The sequence below is a fragment of the Lepus europaeus genome, chromosome 10, assembly GCF_033115175.1.
Source record: "Lepus europaeus isolate LE1 chromosome 10, mLepTim1.pri, whole genome shotgun sequence".
Classification (NCBI taxonomy): domain Eukaryota; kingdom Metazoa; phylum Chordata; class Mammalia; order Lagomorpha; family Leporidae; genus Lepus; species Lepus europaeus.
In genome coordinates this window covers 3,985,476-4,003,646 of record NC_084836.1, presented here as the reverse complement: position 1 = coordinate 4,003,646, position 18,171 = coordinate 3,985,476, and the positions used below count along the sequence as shown (strand labels likewise).

The 18,171-nt window shown below is 65.6% G+C and overlaps 1 protein-coding gene across 3 annotated transcripts in view; it reads left to right on the top strand.

The window, feature by feature from the left end:
- Positions 1-528: 528 nt before the first annotated feature.
- The window catches only part of ARHGAP8 (Rho GTPase activating protein 8), a 34,909-nt gene continuing 17,266 nt past the window's right edge, over positions 529-18,171 (top strand). The window contains exons 1-4 of one of the 3 annotated variants that reach the window (XM_062202709.1): positions 529-795; positions 14,261-14,450; positions 15,806-15,949; positions 16,753-16,840. In XM_062202709.1, coding sequence (XP_062058693.1) covers positions 14,354-14,450; positions 15,806-15,949; positions 16,753-16,840 — 329 coding nt within the window. In that variant the 5' untranslated portion in view covers positions 529-795; positions 14,261-14,353. Of the gene's footprint in view, positions 796-2,962; positions 3,009-3,543; positions 3,654-14,260; positions 14,451-15,805; positions 15,950-16,752; positions 16,841-18,171 lie in introns of those variants that run through there. The other 2 variants (XM_062202710.1, XM_062202711.1) reach the window with 2 other exon arrangements.

Sequence of the window (18,171 nt, the reverse complement as noted above, 5' to 3'; positions counted from 1 at the left end):
CCTGTCCCCTGCTCCTGTCCTGCCCCTGCCCTGTCCTCTGCCCCGTCCCCTGCCCCTGTCCCCTGCCCCTGCCCCTGTCCCTGCCCCTGCCCCTGTCCCCTGCCCCTGTCCCCTGCCCCGTCCCCTGCCACTGCCCCTGTCCCTGCCCCTGTCCCTGCCCAGTCCCTGTCCCTGCCCCTGTCCCTGCCCCTGCCCCGTCCCCTGTCCCCTGCCCCTGTCCCCTGCCCTGTCCCCTGCCCCCGTCCCCTGCCCCTGCCCTGTCCCCTGCCCCGTCCCCTGCCCCCGTCCCCTGCCCCTGCCCTGTCCCTGCCCCCGTCCCCTGCCCCCATCCCCTGCCCCCGCCCCCGTCCCCTGCCCTGTCCCCTGCCCCTGCCCTGTCCCCTGCCCCTGCCCTGTCCCCTGCCCCTGCCCCCGTCCCCTGCCCTGCCCCTGCTCCTGTCCCCTGCCCCTGCCCTGTCCCCTGCCCCTATCCCTGTCCCTGCCCCCAGCCCCATCCCCTGCCCCTGCCCTCGGAGGGATCAAGCACCTGACAAGGGAAAAGCCCCCTCCCTGCGCCCGCCCGGGCTCAGACACGCGGGCCAGGACAGCGCCTGACAGGGCCACCTGCTGCTGTCCCAGGTGCACTAGCAGGGAGCTGGAGCAGAAGTGGAGCAGCAGCAGGGACTCGAACCTGCGTGCATGTGGGAGGCCAGCGTCACAGGTGCAGGTTGATCCGCTCTCCACAACGCCGGCCCCAAGAAGCCAGTCTTTTAATCCCTTCTGCCATGAGCTTCCAGAAGGGCTTCATTCTAGCAGGTACGCACTGGCTTCATGCTAACTGTCAGCAGAACCGGCCGGAAGCAGTCCCGACTTGGGGAGGGTACTGTCCTGGTTGGCTCTGAAGTCTGGCTCGGCCTAGCTGCTCTCCGCGGGGCCCGCCCTCTGCAGGGGTTCCACCACATCAGACGCCAGGCCGCCGGGGCTGCCTGGTCGTGCACTGTGAACCTCCAACCAACAGCGAATGCAGAGGCAGGGCGCAGGGTGGAGCAGACAGGCCTGGCCCCGGGTCCCGGGTCCATCCCACCGCTCCCACCGCTGTCCTCCAGCCGGCCACCCTCTGCGGGCTGCCCACGCCCCGTCAGACCTACGGGGGACAGACACTGCCCTGTCACGTTGGGTTGTCACTTCCTGACGCAGGCACCAGTGTCGCACGCTGGTCGGCTTCCGCGGACGTGGGTGCCTTTCTGTGGCTCACTTGCGCTTTGCTGCAGGGGACTCGGCCAGCCCCCCCCACCGAGATGAAGGAGGAGTCTGTTCTGTGCCCAGGGCCAGCATTCCTGGCGCACCCGCTGGATCAGCATCAGCTCGGGTGGGATGGAGGGAGGGAGCAGGATGGTCTCTGTGCAGCTGTCCCTGTGCGGCCAGAGGGAGGCCCAGGCTGACCGGCTTGGGAACCTGAAACGCGGTGTAGCTGGGGTGGTGTGACGCCTGCTGTCCTCTGAGGCAATGGGGTCAAGCCCCTGATTGTGTGGGCTGCAATGAGGGACCTGGCGACCCTGGCGCTGCCCGGCCGTGGCCGTGCAGGGAAGCCCTGGATTGTGGAACTGGAGAAACAGAGGCAGCACGGGGGAGGGCAGGGTCCTCGGGGAGGGACCCCTGGCGAGGGCAGAAGCGGGGGCTGGGGGGCGGGCGTCTGAGATCTCCCCGCTGCACCTGCCATCCCGGCTTCCTGGGGAGGCAGCAGGTGATGGTCCCTGTGGCCCACGTGGGACACCTGGGTGGAGCTCTTGGCTCCTGGCTTCAGCTGTCCAGGCACCTGGGGGAGTGGGGCTGAGGGCGGAAGCGCTCTCTCCGTCTTGTTGCAGGAAGCGACCCCTCGAGGTGGCTGTCACAGGCGGTATAATTCACTGGCAGCAGAAGGTGGATTTATTCAAACCCACTGCGAGGGGGCAGTGGCAGGCAGCCGGTGCGGGCTGACCACGTGGCCCTAGGCTACCAGGGAGCAGTGGGCGGGCCAGCAGGCCAGCCACTAGCTGACCACCCTGCACCGTGGTTCCAGCGCCTCAGGCAGCTTCCTGCTGGCTGGGAGTTTACGAGGTGGGGGCTTCCTTATTGCTAGGGGCCCAGGTCAAGGTCACCTCCACACATCTGTTTCTCTTTCAAATAAAACGAAAATAAATTTAAAATTAAAAAAAAAAAAGAAGTGAAGGAATGACCCCCCCAAGCCAGTAACGGGCGCTGGCAGCCTGGACCGCTGGGCCGGGAGAGGGTGTGGCCGTGGTGGACAGACGGGGGCCAAGGATGACCCCAAGGGTTTGCCCGGGGCCAGGGTGACAAAGGAACAGGGAGCTAGGAGGGGCTGAGCTGCTGCCAGTGTCCACCCGTGGGTGTCAGGTGGGCAGGCAGAAGCAGGACGCTGACCAGGGCCAGCGGGGGAGGGGGGCGAGGGAGGAGCAGGGATCCAAAAATCAGGAGGTGGGGGAGGGGAAGCGGAAAGGCCGGTCAGACCGGCTGTGGAAAATATCCGCCCTCAGGACTCCTGTCCCTGATGGAATGTGGTAACATCAGACCAGGACTGTCCTCTTGCCTGGGGCTTGGCAGCCGGAAGCCGGCCCAGCAAGGCTCCTGTGACCCTCCGGGGCCCCAAGGCTTGGTCACCTCCCCGGGGGAGGGGGGGCTGTCCCTGCTCCTGTCACTGCGGGGCTCTGAGTCCCGGCCCCTGGGACCCCCGCCTGGCTCACCACATCCCTACGAGTGGACACAGGCCAGCCCGGACAGCGCCCACCCAGGCGGATCGCCGGGCAGGTGCCGGGTGCCGGGGAGGCCCCGCGCCACGCTCTCCCGGCCCTGCAGACGCAGCCGGCACACGGTCCTCCGAGGCCAGCGGACCCCGGGGACGGCCCGTCCCCCAGGGCAGGGCGCCCCGGCCAGGCGGGAGGGGCGGGGCCTGCCTGGGAGCCACGTCCGGGGCGGGGCCAGGTGAGCCGAGGCCTCGCGGGGCCAGGCGGGGCGCGGCGTGCTGTGGCCAGGTAAGGCCCGCGTGGCGGCAGGGGCCTGGGTCCCCGCGGGTTGGCTCAGGCGCTCCTGGTGCCACGTGGGGCCGCGGGGGCGCCCTCTGGGCCCGTACCCCTCCCCACTCCCACGCCAGCGCCCCCTTCCTCTGGTTTCCGCCTACCCTCCTGCCCCGGCCCTCCCTCCCCTGTGCCTGGCTCTTGGTCTGAGGCTGGGCTGTGCCCCCCCCCCACTTTCACCAGTCCCCTCCCCACCGTGTTGTGGAAACTCCCGGGGTCAGCTCGCTGAGCGGGAGCCCCAGGTGGGCACCAGGTCCGACGGCAGGTGGTGGGCACCAGGTCGGACGGCAGGTGGTGGGCACCAGGTCCGACGGCAGGTGGTGGGCACCAGGTCTGACAGCAGGTGGCCAGACACAGCTGAGAAAGCTGAGGCCCAGCTCTGGCACTGGCAGGGGGCGCGGACACTTCGGCACGAGGGGCGGAGCCACCCGCACGGGGAGAGGCCACTGCCCGGCCTGGGCTCTGGCCTGGGGGGTTCCCCGCTGGCCACCAGCGGGAGGGGTGGGATTCCTGAGCCTTTGTCTCTGTGGGCCGCGAGGGGCCGGGCCTGGGCTGCCCGCGGCCAGAGCTCCTGGCTGAACCGCGGAGTGGACGTTTGTCCAGGTGAGCTCAGAACTGAAGCCAAGACCCCACAGCATGGCTTGGCCTTTGTGTCGGGGGCTTGGGTGCGCGTGGTGGGCTCCAGGTTTAATGCAGTAACTCAGAATTCCTCCGGCTAGCATGGGGCCTGGGGTGGGGTGGGGGGCAGAGGGAGGTGGGACACTGGCCTGAGCCCGGTTCCTGCCCTCGGGGCTCAGAGCCTGGTCTCCTGGGCGTTGGGGAAGTCTGGAAGGGCTTCCCGGAGGGGGTGTTGTTGAGCTGGAAGGTAGAGGGGAGGCAGGCCGGGAGGGCGTGGCAGGTGTGCCTGGAGGGAGAGCTTGCCTGTGGGCACTGGGGATTTTCTTGGATAAGGACACTGTGCCCTTGACCTGCTGCTGCAGAGACGTAAGGCCGGGGAGCGTTCTGGGCCGGGGACCCCCACCCTCAGATGCTGTGCACCTGCCCCAGGAGTTGGTCGTGGGTGCCCGTAGGTGGTGGCTCAGTCAAACAGCACAGAGATGAGCTCGGGTTGCCCTGAGATCCCACTTTTTGTTTTTTTTAAGATTTTTTAAATTTTTTATTTATTTCTTTGAGAGAGAGGGAGAGAAAGAGAGACAGAGACCGAGGTCTTCCATCCACTGCTTCACTCCCAAGATGGCCACGACGACTGAAACTGGGCCAGGCTGAAACCACGCGCTTCCTCCAGGTCTCCCACGCGGGTGCAGGGGCCCGAGCCCTGGGGCCGTCTTCCACTGCCTTCCTGGGTGCATTAGCGGGGAGCTGGGAGCTGGATCAGAAGTGGAGCAGCTGGGACTGGAACCGGTGCCCATATGGGATGCCGGCGCCGCAGCCCACGGCTCAGCCTGCTGCACCCTGCGCCCGGCCCTTGTTTTAGTCTTTCGCCCACATTAAAGGCCCCCCTACTCTCTCACTTCACCCGCTCCCTGTGGGGGACACTGAGGATGGAGGAGCAGGAGACAGGAGATGGGATTTTTTCCCCTTTCTTTCTCTTTTTAACTTGAAAGACAGAGACAGAGACACAGAGGGAGGTTTTCCATTGGCTGGTTCACTCCCCAAATACCTGTGACAGCTGGGGCTGGGCCAGGCTGAAGCCAGGAGCCCAGAACGCAACCCCCCTGTCCCACACGCGTGGCAGGGACGCTAGGACCTGGGCCATCGCTGCTGCCTCCCAGGGTGTGCGTGAGCAGGAAGCTGGCGTTGAATCAGAGCCGAGCAGCAAACCCAGGCTCCGCGATACGGGTCAACCGCGGCCCCGCATCGGCAGCTCTGAGCATCCCTTCTGGAAGGATCAGCGTTGTGTGCAGCGCGGTCCTCGCCCGCTGGAGCCCGAGCACGGCTGGCTGAGAGTGGAGCCCAGGGCGGGGCATCACATGGACCTAACTGGTCAGGCAGCTCAGGGTTCCAGACTCCTGGGGAGCTGCCCACTCCCCTCCCCCACTGGCCGTCGGAGAGAGCCGGGCGGAGGGAGCCCTGGCAGGCGGCTGGCTGGTTGGCTGGGTGCAGTGACCTGCGGGACGGCCGCCCACTGGGCCCTGGGGAGGCCTGGGAAGTCCCTCCCGGCCGGCCTGGCCTGAAGCCCTGTTCTGTGCCTCGGAGGCTGCAGAGTGGGCGCCCTGCCTGACCCTCGCGGTTCGCGTAGTTCGGCTCGTGGGCCTCTCTGTACTGTGAATTTCCAGGGTTCAAGGGAAGCCCTGTGTCGTCCCTGTGTGCAGAGGCCACAGCTGGCTGGTGTGCGCCCCCCCCCCCCCCACCTCCCTCTCCCCGGCTCCCGACCTCCACCCGCGGGCAACCTTCCAGGTTGTGTTCCCCCAGTTTAGCGTCCCTCTGAGGTGTGAGGTCTGTGTGTCCCCGATAAACCTGCGTGTGTTTGTGAGTGCAGCGCGACGCTCTGCGCCCGTGCACGCCATGAAAAGCTGCGGCAAACCGGAGTCTTCCGAGCGGGACCTCGGCGCCGCCGTCACCCCCGACCCCGAACGGCGGCCACATCCCTTCAAACCTCCGGGGCCCAGCCTCAAATGTCAGAGTTTCTTTTAGTTCTTTCTTTTTAAAACCAGGATCCAAATATTGCCCAGGCCTTGCGATTGGCTAATCGTTTAAGTCCCTTAAGAGCCCCTCCCCCACCCGTCTCCCCCAACTCCAGCCCCAAGGAGTTGTGTTTAGACTCTGGGTCCCTGCACCACGGAGGCGCCCCATGCTGGGACTTCGTGTCTGTGTGACGGTGACACAGCAACAGTGTACAAGGACAGCCGGGGGAGGGTCCGGGGCAGCAGTGTGGAGTGTTTTGGGGACAGCCGGGGGAGGGTCCGGGCAGCAGTGTGGAGGGGACAGCCGGGGGAGGGTCCGGGCAGCAGTGTCGGGGGACAGCCGGGGGAGGGTCCGGGCAGCAGTGTCGGGGGACAGCCGGGGGAGGGTCCGGGCAGCAGTGTCGGGGGACAGCCTGGGGAGGGTCCGGGCAGCAGTGGGGTGTGTTTTGGGGGCAGCCTGGGGAGGAGTTGGTGGAGGAGGCGGCTGAGAGTTGTGGAAGGCAGGGGCTCAGGCCCTGGTAGGGGTTTGATTTTATTCCAAGAACTGCAGGATGCCCTGGGCACAGAGAGGGCGTCTTGGCCGGTGCTGAGTGGGCAGGTGGGCTCTCAAGTCTGCAGTTGGAGGAGACACCAGGGCCCCCTCACCCTGGTGGGTCTGAGTGTGGACAGTGGAGGCTGGCGGAGCCTCCAGCCCTGTCCATGTCAGGGACAGAGCAGCCTGGGGTGGCCGGGAGGGGCCGAGAAAGCAGGTGGTGGGTGTGAGCCCCGAGCGTGGGTAGGACCTGGCCAGGCGGGGCCTGAATCCCCAGCTCTGTCCCGGGTTCTCTGTCTATCCCCGTGTCCAGCCTGCGGCTGGCTGAGTACTGGGACGCAGGTGGGTCAGGACAAGCAAACATGGGGGATCCGCTGAGGGCTCAGTCCTCACGCAACTCTGACCGTGGGGGAGCACCCAAGGTACCCGTCGCCCAGGGACTGCAAAAATGTGCAAGCTCGCACCTGCTGAGGGCGCTCAGAGGGGGTGGGGTGGAGCCTGGCGCTCTGCTGGTTGGAAGGGGGCATTCTCTTGGCCATGGTGGGCAGGGTGGCTGGAAGCCAACCTGCAGGTGCGGTCTGAGGTACCAGACAACATCTAGGCGAGTGGTCCCTGACGTTTGATGGTTCGACTTCATAATTTTCAACATTGCAATGGTGCTGAAATGATCTGCCTTGAGTAGAAACCACGCTTTGAATTTGGGTCTTTTCCCAGGCTAGCGGACATGTGGGCCCAGCCTCTCGGGGCGCTGGACAGTGGCAGCCCCCAGGTCACCTGAGGAAGCCACATTCTGGGCGGTCTCCACGTGGGACCTGCGTTGTAAGGAGAGGGGCCCCTGTGTTCCGTCTTTGTCCCTGGTTTCTGGATTGACAGGTGCATCTCTGTCGATTGTCAGGAGCCCCTCTGAGCACCTGGCGTGGGTGTCCTGACGGGCGGCTCCACGCAGGCCCCTGGGGAGCTTCAGGTGCAGGCTTGTCTCGGAGGAGCAAGGGTGGGCCTTCCCCCCGGGCCTCACTGCCCACTCGTGGCCGCCTGTGTGCCAGAGGCCTTCTGCTTCCCTTGTAGTCACCCGACTGAGGCATTGGCTCGTCCACGCGCCCCTCACAGCACTGGCCAAACTGCACCTGTGGCCCAGCCAAGCTGATGGCAGGGGGAACCCTCATGAGGCTTCTGGGAGGGCCTCCCCTGGGCACTCTGGGGGCCCCCAGCCAGTCTGCACTGCCTGGACACCTGGGCCAGCTGTGTGGCACCGGCGTGGACGGGACCCCGGCCTCCCAAGGAGCTGCCAGGCCTCGGAGGGTCCTGCTGTCCACACACATGCAGACCGGGGGAGGCGGTGCTCGGCGCCAACCTGGGGCGGGGGAGCGTCTGGGACGGGAGGCCCTAACTTTGCTCAGCTGGAGACCCCTGAGTGTGCGGCCCTCATCACAGTGCCCCCAGGTTGTACGGTTTATTTATTTTGTATTTTTAGCTACTCGAGGGGCGGAGCTACAGAGAGGGATGGATCGGGGAGGGGGAAGGAAGAGCTCCCATCCTTGGGTCACTCCCGAGATGCCCTCAAGATCGGGGGCTGGGCCAGGTCGGGGGGCCCCCGTGGGTAGCAGGGGCCCAAGCACTCGGGCCGTCCTCTGCTGTTGCAGGTGCATTAGCACGGAACTGGATTGGGCGTGAAGCGGCCGGCCGGGACTCGAACCAGGCACTCGTATGGGACACAGGGTCCCAGGCAGCAGCTTCACCTGCAGCCCGGACCTGGGCTTTTGGGGGGGGGGGACTGGGGTGGAAGGGGCAAGGAATAGGAGCAGATGCCGCTCTCTTAGGTTAAGGTGGTGGCTGCGGGAAAACACGTGCCGGGCTCCGAGCAGGCTCTTCGGCTGTGGGGCGTGGGGGGCCCCGGGGCTGTGGCTGGCCCAGAACCGCCAGGGCTGGCCCGGGACGGGACCTCAGGCTGCGCTGTTGTGTCTGTGCACAGTAGGGCGCATAGTAGGGCAGCCTTTCCCCAAAGCTGGAGGAGGAAGAGGCCCAGGGCTGGGTGATTGCCTGTGGCCAGTGTCTCCTGCAGGACGGGTGCTCCCCGCTTGGCCCCCTCTGCTGGGATGGGCGGGGGGGTTCCCCGAAGAACCCCCAACCCCGACACCTCGGTGCTGGAGGGAGTGAGGCGCTGGGCGGCTCTTACTTAGCTCCCCGGCTCCCAGAGGGCTTGGGCCGAGAGGGGCGTGATTGGCTCCTGTCCGGTTCCTGATTGGTCCGTGGTGGGCGTGGCCCTCCTTTGATTGGGTGGGACTCTGTGATGGCAAAGTGGGCGCCAGGCGGTTTGGAGGCTGCTCTGCTCCAGCCTGGATTCCTGGGGGGGAAAACCCTGGATCTTATCTGTCCAGGAAACACGTGACCCGTGCAGGCAGGCCGCACCTGCTCTCTCGGTTGGGTGAGTTCGCTTTGGCAAGTGGTTGATTGGCACTCGGAAAGGCTGGGCGAGGCAGCCCTAGGGAGGGAGGCTGATGGCTGCGTGTTGGGGGGATTGGCTTCCCCAGGAGGTGCACTGCGTTTTTGGGCTGGGGCTGTGTCCAGGCAGCTCCTGGGGCCTCCAGAGTTTGCTTCCAGGCTGCTTGTTTGTGACAGGTGCATCGCTGGGGCTGACCTTGGTGAAGGCTACATGTCCAGGCTAGCCCCAGGGGGGCCACACAGGGCCTCTGGGAGCTGGGGGTGGGGGAGCGGGGCCTGGAGCTGTAGTGAGATCCAGTGCACGGGGGAGCAGGGACAGGCAGGTCCTGCGCTGTGAAGTCTACGGGAAAGGTGGGGTGGCAGCAAGTCCCCACAGGCCGAGGTGACCCCCAGAGGAAGGAGCAGCCCCGTCCCCCCATGCCCAACAGCCAGGCCTTGCCGGGTGGCCGAGGGACCAGCCATCCACTCGCCCGGCCACTGCCTGATGCTCCTTCCACACCCACTGCCTTGGGCTGCACCTGAGCCGCACTTTCCCGGCAGGTGGGGGTGAGGGTGGGGTCACCGACACCCCTCCCCGTCCTCGGTGCCCAGCTCCCCAGCCTGGGGAGGGTTGGATTTGAAGGAGGCGCCATGGCAGCCCTGTGAGTCAGGTTGGGGCTCCCCTGCCTGGTGCTCGGCCGTGCACCCTGATGGGGAAGGGAACCAGATCCTGTGGCTGTGCCGGGCCCTGGCCAGCTGGCTTCACCGCCACACCCGTCCACCCCCCTGCCCTCAGAAGCCCGGCCTCGGATCCGGTGATGGTGGAAAAACACAGGGGCCGCAGGCAGGGGGGCTGTGGGCGGGGAAATGTGGGGTCAGGGTTCACTGGGGGATGTCACTCCAGGGCCGGCAGCGGCATTCACAGACGGAGTGCTGAGCCCTGATCCTCCCGGTGCCTGTGGGGGTCACGACGGGGACATTTGACTGTTTTCATCTGGGGGAGTGGCTTGGGTTTGAGAAGATTTATTTGAAAGGCAGAGTTACAGAGAAAGAGAGAGAGAGCAGAGAGCAGAGAGAGAGAGAGAGCCGAGAGCTAGAGCTTCCTCCCGCCGGTTCACTCCCCAGTTGGCCACAATGGTTGGGGCTGGGCCAGGCTGAAATCAGGAGCCAGGAGCTTCCTCTGGGTCTCCCATGTGGGTGCAGGGGCCCAAGCACTTGGGCCATCTTCTGCTGCTTTCCCAGGCCATAGGAGAGAGCTGGATGGGAAGTGGAGCAGCCGGGCCTCAAACTGGCAGCCATATGGGTTGCCAGCGCTGCAGGCGGCGGCTTTACCTACTGCACCACAGCACCAGCCCTGCGGCTTTTGTTAATAGAAATTCTGAGAGGCTGGGGCCTCCCGGGCCGGTGAGCACTCTGAGCGCCCGTGCGACTTGGCACCGTCGCCTCCTGCACCTGTTACCCGGCCTGCAAGGTGCACCTCCCTGCTGGCCACCTGCAGGGGTCGTGACCCAGAGTCTGGGTGATCGCTGGGCCACTGCCCACGGTGTGGTCACCTGCTCCGACCTGTCTCTGGCCTTTGGACAACCCCGCAGGGGCTGTCCCCTCCCTGAAGCGGCAGTCATTTCTGCGGGAAGCGTTTGGGACCTGCCTGCGTTTTTCATCACGCACTGCGTTTCAGTTTTACTCTGCTGGCGATGCCAGGGCTCAGTCGGTGCCCCACCATGGAGCGAGTCTTGGGGTTTGCCCTATGCCTCGACCCAAGCTCTCTCCTTGGGAAAGCACCCACTCTGGCCCTGGCTCTCCCGGGAGTGTGCCCTCTGCTCCCCAGGGACGACCCCAGTACCAGCAGGCAGTGCCCACATTCAAGTCCCACCCACCAAGTTTGAGTTGGAAACCAGGTCCGTTCCGCCAAGGGTGCTCCCCCAGGCCCCGTGGCCACAGGTGGCCACGCTCGTCCACAACTTCCGTGGAGGCAGTGCCGCTTGCCGTGGGCAGGGGGTCCCACGCAGTGTCTCCCACCCCCATCGTCCTTGTGTGTCAGGTCATTCATGAATGTTACCTAGGACGGAGGCGCCTTTACCCGATAATTTGTGGGTAAGCTGGTGGGTGGGAGAAGTGGCGGCTGCTTATTCTGTAACCCTCCCCTCCCTCACTGTGCCCCCCAGTCCACTCTGCCTGCCCCCTCTGCCCATGCACTTCCCTCCCCAACCACAGCCCCCTACAGTCCCCCCGGGCACCCCAGCCCCTCTTCGTGACCCCTCCCATCCACATAGCCACAGCCGCTGGGGTCCCCCTGCCAGGCTCCCTGGCTCCATGCCCTGTGTCCAGCTCCTGCCCTCAGCCACAGCCGTCCTGTCCTCGCGGGGGCCCGCGGACAGACGCACATGGCCAGAGCCGCTGCCTGGCCTCCCAGCTCCCAGCCCAGCGGGGGCCTGAGGGCTGTGGGTCTGTCCCGGGGCGGCGGGCTCTGCCGTGGAGCCGCTCTCTGCTCCCAGGGACCAGGAGGGCTCCCCTGGGGCTCCCATTCTGCAGGCAGGAAGCAAAGCCAAGTGAGGCCATCACCCACCCCAGACCACCCCAGCCACCACCCTCCCCAGACCACCCCAGCCACCACCCACCCCAGACCACCCCAGCCACCACCCTCCCCAGACCACCCCAGCCACCACCCACTCCAGGCCACCCCAGCCACCACCCTCCCCAGCTGTCTCAGGTCCCTGGGGTGTGGGAGGTTCTAGGAGTCTCTGCCCTCACCACCCAAGCGCCTGCTGGGCCTCCCTGCTGCTCACCCCAAGTCCCTGTCCCCACGGCAGCTGCTCTTGTCAGGGCCCCTCTGCCGTCCCCTGCTGGGGCTGAGCCTTGTCCTCCGTGGAGCCAGGGTAGCTGTGTTGGGAGGGCTTGGTGCTGGGTCTGTGCCTGCCCGAGGCTGCCTGCTACCTCCCCATCCAGTGCCTTGAGGCTGGTCGTGGGGTTTTGCTTTGTTCTTATTTGAGAGGCCGGGAGAGGCCTCTCACCTGTTGGTTCGCTTGCCCCACATGCCAGCAGTGGCCAGAACTGGGCCGGGCCAAAAGCCAGGTCTCTCACACAGGTGGCAGGGGCCCAAGTGTTGGGGCCGTCACCGCTGCCCTCGCGACTCTGTGTCAGCAGGAAGCTGGAGGCCCGAGCCAGGACGCCGGGGGCCCAGCTGGGGTCGTAATCAGCAGGTTCAACGCCAGCCCCCACCTCTCGGCTTTGACACTCTCGCCCCTCAGCTGTGCAGCAGAAGCTCTGAGCTCCTCTGCATGGCAGTAAAATCCCGTGAGCAGCACAGGCACCTGCTGGCTTGGTGCCGTAGCACAGCGTGTTGGTCACGCACGTGCAGTGTTGCTGGTGACAGTGCCCCTGCCGCCCTGCTGGCTGAGTAAAACTGTGGCACACTCGGGTCCGGCGCTGTGGTATAGCAGGTAAAGCTGCCGCCTGCAGGGCTGGCATCCCATATGGGTGCCGGTTCGAGTCCCGGCTGCTCCACTTCCAACCCAGCTCTCTGCTGTGGCCTGGGAAAGCAGTGGAAGATGGCCCAAGTGCTTGGGCCCCTGCACCCATGTGGGAGACCCAGAAGAAGCTCCTGGCTCCTGGCTTCGGATTGGCACAGCTCTGGCCGTAGCAGCCATCTGGGGAGTGAACCAGCAGATGGAAGACCTCTCTCCCTCTCCCTCCCTCTCTCTCTCTCTCTCTCTCTAACTCTTCCTTTCAAATAAAAAAAAAAAATCTTTTGAAAAAGCGTGCACACGCGGCCGCTCGCAGTACGGAATCCTCGCTGGCCATAACCACGGCTCGGGTGCCGGCCCCCTCACCTGCTGTGCTCCCCGTCGTTATCTTCCCGTGTGCCCCTCCACTTCAGTTTCTTAGCGAACCGTGTCCCGTGGCCGCTGGCAGCAGCCCCGCGCCTTGGGTTCCCGTTCTGTGGGCTGCATCATTCTCCCTGGTGCGTGATCTGACCTCCTGTTGCTCACCACGACCCCCGGCGCAGTAGGCTCAGCCGCTTGCACACCACTCCGATGCCACACGGACGCGGGCTTCCACCACGTTCCCGAAACCACACCGCCCCGCCGGATCCCTGCTGTTAAGGGCGGTGTAGCCACAGTGAGCCAAGGAGATGGGTAGAACTGGCTGCCCCTGGGGAGGGCCCGTTGCGGCTCTGCCAGACGGGGCCGAGTGTGCATACCCAGTGGGGTTTCTGGGGCCTAGAGCTTGAGCTGGGGAAGGCGCCCCAGCCCTGCCACTGAAGAAGCAGAGAGCTGTGCTGGGGGGGGGGGGGGGCGTGGTTTTCCAGGAAGCTGTCTTCCCCACGAAGTGGTCCCCAGCTGGTGCCCTCTCCCCTGGGAATTCCCCCCTTCCCCCTCCTCCAGGAAGGCTTCCTTGACTCCCCTGCTCCCTGGATGTCCATTGACCCTGGCCTTGATCACACAGTGCCTGTGTTTCCCGGTCTGTCTGCCCCCCCGGAGTGTGGATTCCTGGCGGGGACCCGTTCCCCCCGGCCCCCAGGGTGGGAACAGAGCCCATGACGCACAGTGGGGCTGCCTCGCTCCCCCCACGGCTTTGAGTCGGCAGCATTTTTGTGCAAAAGGCTGGTTTCCACTCACTCTGCCCGCAGCAGGAGATGGCCGGCGGGATGCTCAGGTCCAGCCGGCGCCCAGCGTCAGCACCACCAGGGGAGCAGCAGGTGCTCCGTGGCTTCCGCTCTGGGACAGAGCACAGGCCCAGTGTCACCGAGGTAGAGCCCATGGCGCTCCCTCCGCGCGGGGCCCGAGGGCGCGGGGCAGGGTGGAGGCCACCCCTGGACGGACACGGGCGGTTCTGGCAGCAAGCCATGGTCATTCAAAAAGAGGCGAAGAATGTGCTAGAATGGGAGGCATTAGCACAGCAAGTGGGCCAGGGCTCGGCTTGGAGACTGGTTTGGAAGAGTCGGGAGTGGGGACCTCATTGAGGCTGCCTGGGGAGAGCTGGATGTGGCTGGAGTCGCCGTGGAGCTCGGGAAGGTGGAGCGTGGGAAGGCGGAGCCATGCACAGGTGTGGCGGGGGCTCCTGTCCCCCGAGGGGCTGTCTGCTGGTCTCCGGGGATGCCTTGGGTGAGGGCTGGCTCCTCAGTCGCTTCTCTCCACTATCTAAGCTCTATAGTCTGGGTAGCAATGGCTACCGTGTATCGTGAAGTGAGAATTGGTGCATGGACGACGCACGTGAATAAGTCCTGTACGGTGAGTGTGTTACGAGGGTGCGTTGTCTGTTGTGCAATAGATGCGTGACTAGGGCGCAACTGTCGGCCACACCTCTCCCTGCTCCCGCTGGGCCCACAGCCGCGGCCTTCCCAGAGGCGCTGGCGCTGGCGCCCCCTGGAGGCCAGCGGGGCTCCCGTTGAGCAGTGGGAAGTTTTCCTGTGGATGTGGGAGACTGAGAAACCACGACTTTTTGGGTTATTGTGTATTTGTTTTAATTTGTAAAATGATCAGTTTTCATTTTATTCGAAAGGCAGAGAGAGAGAGCGAGCGATCCCATCCGCTGGGTCTCCCACGCGCCCAGGGCTTTTCTTCCTCACTGGACGTTAGATTCGTTAGAGTCCAGTGCGCAGACACTGACAGCTTTGTTGTTCATTTGCTTTCTAGGGAGAGGCCTTCTCCTGAGTTCTCTGGTCCTGAGGCTGCCCCGTGAGGCTGCCCGCCCTCTGTGGGCTTCTCTGTGCTGGTGGACAGACGCCCATGTCGGGACCCCCAGGAGGCCGCCTCCCCGCCCGCCAGGAGCGCACAGCTGGGCTGGACGTGGCGCAGCCGGGCCCGGCGGACTCGGCCGTGACAGGTGACGTCGGCTCCTCCAGTCCAGCCGGGAGGTCACGGGTGGGTGACACCAGGGGTCTTCAGAAAGCCCTTGGGAGATGCGGACTGGGAACGAGCTACCCATGGGCTTCGAAGTTGCCTGCACCCAAATCGTCTGTTAGTTCCATTTTCCATGAATGGCGTGAAGTCCCCTCGTCCAGGCCCACGGCTCAGAGAAGTGGAGCCCCCGTGACAACCTGCTGGGTGCCCTGTCCCGCCCCTCCCCCTGCCCCTGCCCCTTGTCCCAGGCCCTGCCCACTCCCACCCCACCCCCGCCCCCACCCCCAACTCCCACCCCCCACTCCCAGTCCCTACCCCATCCCCAGTATCCCAGGCCCTGCCGGCCCCTGCCCCCTTGTTCCAGGTCCCACTCCCACCCCCGCCCCCAGCATCCCAGGCCCTGCCCACTCCCACCCCCGCCCTTTGTCCAGGTACTGCCCCCTTGTGCCAGGCCCCACCCCACCAGGGACAGGCCCACCTCCTGGCTGTCTCTGAGCTTGGGGGGGGGGGGTGCGATGTTGCCCTGTGCAGCATTCGGCTGCCCTGTGAGGCACCAGGTTCTGTGTCTCCATCTTACAGATGGGCAGACTGAGGCCCGGAAGGGCTGGGGAATGCGGAGGGCACCTGGGAGCAGGGAGCACTGGAGGGAGCGCTGCCTTTCAAACAAATCTTTTTTAAAGTAGATTATTTGTTCCAGAGACAGAGTACAGAGAGAGGCAGAGACAGAGAGGGAGGTCTTCCACCTGCTGGTTCAGTCCCCAGATGGCCACAGTGGCCAGAGTTGGGCCCATCCGAAGCCAGGAGCCAGGAGCTTCTTCAGGTCTCCCACATGGGCACAGGGGCTCAAGCACTTGGGCCATCATCCACTGCTGTCCCAGGCCCTTAGCAGGGAGCTGGGCGGGAAGAGGAGCAGCCGGGACTTGAACCTGCGCCCCGATGTGGGCCGTCAGAGTCGTCGTGAGCAGCGGCTTCCCTGGCTGCACCACAGAGCCAGCCCCGCTTCACTTCTCATGACAACGCGGTCGGTCGTTGGATCTCGGTCTGACCTCATCCTAACTGAGGTCTGGGTGACCGCGCGCGTTGGAAGGGCCTGTTGAACCCTCCATGTCTGGGGACCGAGTCTACCGTGACCTTGACATTCAAGTTCCTGTTCCTGCTCTGCCCGGCTCTCGCCTTCCTCGCCCTGGGATGCCGCAGTCGGTGCGCAGCCAGCGCTTGGCTCACAGGGCGGTGTGCAGGGTGTGAGGCGGAGGGCGTGGCAGGGACACAGGGACCCCAGGAGGCTCCCTCGTGCTCCTTCCTCAGGACTGACTTCCCGTATTGTCCCTTGTCTCCCAGAGCTGCGGAGGGGCCAGGCGGCGGCGCCTGCCCTGGGTGCAGGGAGAAGGCCCTTGGGGGCACCCATGGCCGGCCAGGACCCTGCGCTGAGCACGAGTCACCCGTTCTACGACGTGGCCAGACACGGCATCCTGCAGGTGGCAGGTGGGTCCCGTGCACTGGAGTGTGCACGTTGGGGGCGGGGCAGCCAGGGCTGTGAGATCAGGAAGCTGAGACTGGAGGAGGCTGGGAGAGGCTGTGACACTCGCCACCGTCCCCAGCACATGGCCGGTCATGGCCGCGCGTCCCAGGCACGTCCTGCGTGCTGCAGATCCTCTCCCCCGGACCCGGGCATGGAGAGGAGGAGGGGTCTGCCGCCCCGGCTCCTGGCAGGCGGGTCTGGGGGCAGAGGCAGGCCGGCAGGGTCCCCAGCAGCCATGTGCACCTCCAGGGGCTGTGCTGTTTCCTGTCTCGCGAAGCCCTGGCTGTGTGCCTGGCCCTGGCCCTGGGTGCGCCATGGGGCCGGCATGGATGTGTTGAGAGATGGACAGCACAGGTGGCAGGGGGCGTCGGGACCCAGGACAGGGCTCTCGTACTGCCCGGGACGTGAGACTGTGCCTGGGGCCACCTGGCCGCTTTCAGGGCCCAGGGTTTCGGGGGCCACCAGGGGCCTTCACACTGTGTGTGGGGGGGGAGGCGGCGGGTGGAGCACTGGGGGCTTTGAAGTCCTTTGTGTCTTGATGCTGCCGGCCAAGCGGCTGACCCGGCGAGGGTGACTCAGCACGCAGGCCTCACTTTCCCATCTGTAGAATGGGGGTGGGGGTGCAGAGTCACTCGCCGGTGTGGGCGCCCAGCTGGTGCCGCAGTCACGGATGCCGCCTGCGCCCCCAGCCCAGGCGGGCGGGAGGAGCCCGTGGGTTCCCCCCCGCCAGGTGGGCGCAGAGGCTCACGCCCGCCTGCCCTTCCAGGACACGACCGTCTCGGGAGACGCGTGGTCACGTTCAGCTGCTGCCGGATGCCCCCGTCACACCAGCTCAACCACCAGCGGCTACTGGAGTGAGTGCCCCCCCCCGCGCCCCCCACCCCTGGCAGCTTCCTCCCGCCTCCCTTGTTGTACCCAGCTCTCGCTCTCTCAGGTCCACCCGGGGCCGTCTCTGGGTGCCACACTCCCTGGGACCACACACACACACACACACACACACACACCCATCGCCAGCACCGTGGCTAGGGAGGCGGGGTTTGGTTTCTCTGAGCCCTGGAGCTGCAGGTGCGCTCCATCTGGAGGTGGGGACAGTCCCCGGTCTTGAGTGGGGCTGGCCCTGCTGTGGGGTGGCCGCAGACGACCTCTGGGACTGTGAGGTGGCGGCTGGGCTGTGTCACCTCTGAGGCCTGGGGGGGGGGGTCCTGTCTGCCTCCTCTGTCCTGGTGGCCTCATGGCCCCCTCTGCCTCTTTCCTTGGCCCCCTTTCCTTTGCCTTTCTCATTAGAATTAAGATTTGTTTGTATTTATTTGAGAGGCAGAGTGACAGGAAGAGAAAGAGAGAGAGAGAGATCTTCCATCTGCTGGTTCACGCCTCGAATGGCTGCAACAGCAGGGACTGGGCCGAGCCAAAGCCAGGAGGGTCTCCCCGTGGGGGCAGGGGCCCCGGCACTTGGGCCACCCTCGGCTGCCTTCCCAGGAGCAGTAGCAGGGAGCTGCATCGGAAGCAGAGCAGCCAGGACCCTACCTGTTCTCTCACTGGCGCCGGCGTCCCAAGCTGGCTTAACCGGCCCTGCATCTCCTCTCGTGAGGACGTCAGCCACTGGCCGTGTGGGCTCTTTGTCCCGCACAGGAAGAGCTCTGGCTCTACCTCCTCTTCCTGTCTGTTAAGACAAGCACCTCATCCCCCTGCCCCCAACCATCCATGTGCTCGGCCACACCCCCGCCAGGTGTGAGCTCCTGGGCTGGAGGTGGGGGGATTAAGCCCGAGTCTTGGAGCCCAGTGGGGCCGGGACAGGGAGCATAGCCCCAGGTGGCCAAGAGGCACCTGCTCGCCTGGGCCACCTCCCACTTGGCTGGACAGCGAGACCACTCCCCGCCTTCCCCCTTGAGGACTGCACCAGCGCCGCCCCCAGCCATGACCCAGGTCCTCAGTGCTCCGGCCCCTTCCGTGCCGTCGGAGGTCCCACTCTGGGTGCTCTCTGGGACTTCTGCCCGGTGACGTGTCCCGGCACTGCAGTGCACCGTGGCTGAGGGCAGGCTGAGCTCAGAACCGTGGGAGGGGGACCCCCTGGTGTTTATCTGTCAGAGCAGGCGTTTAGCAGGCTGGGCACCCGTGTGGATGGCAGCACGGGCAGGGGCAGGGCGGTGTGGACTCGGGAGCCCAGCTGCTCCGTTCGGATCCAGTT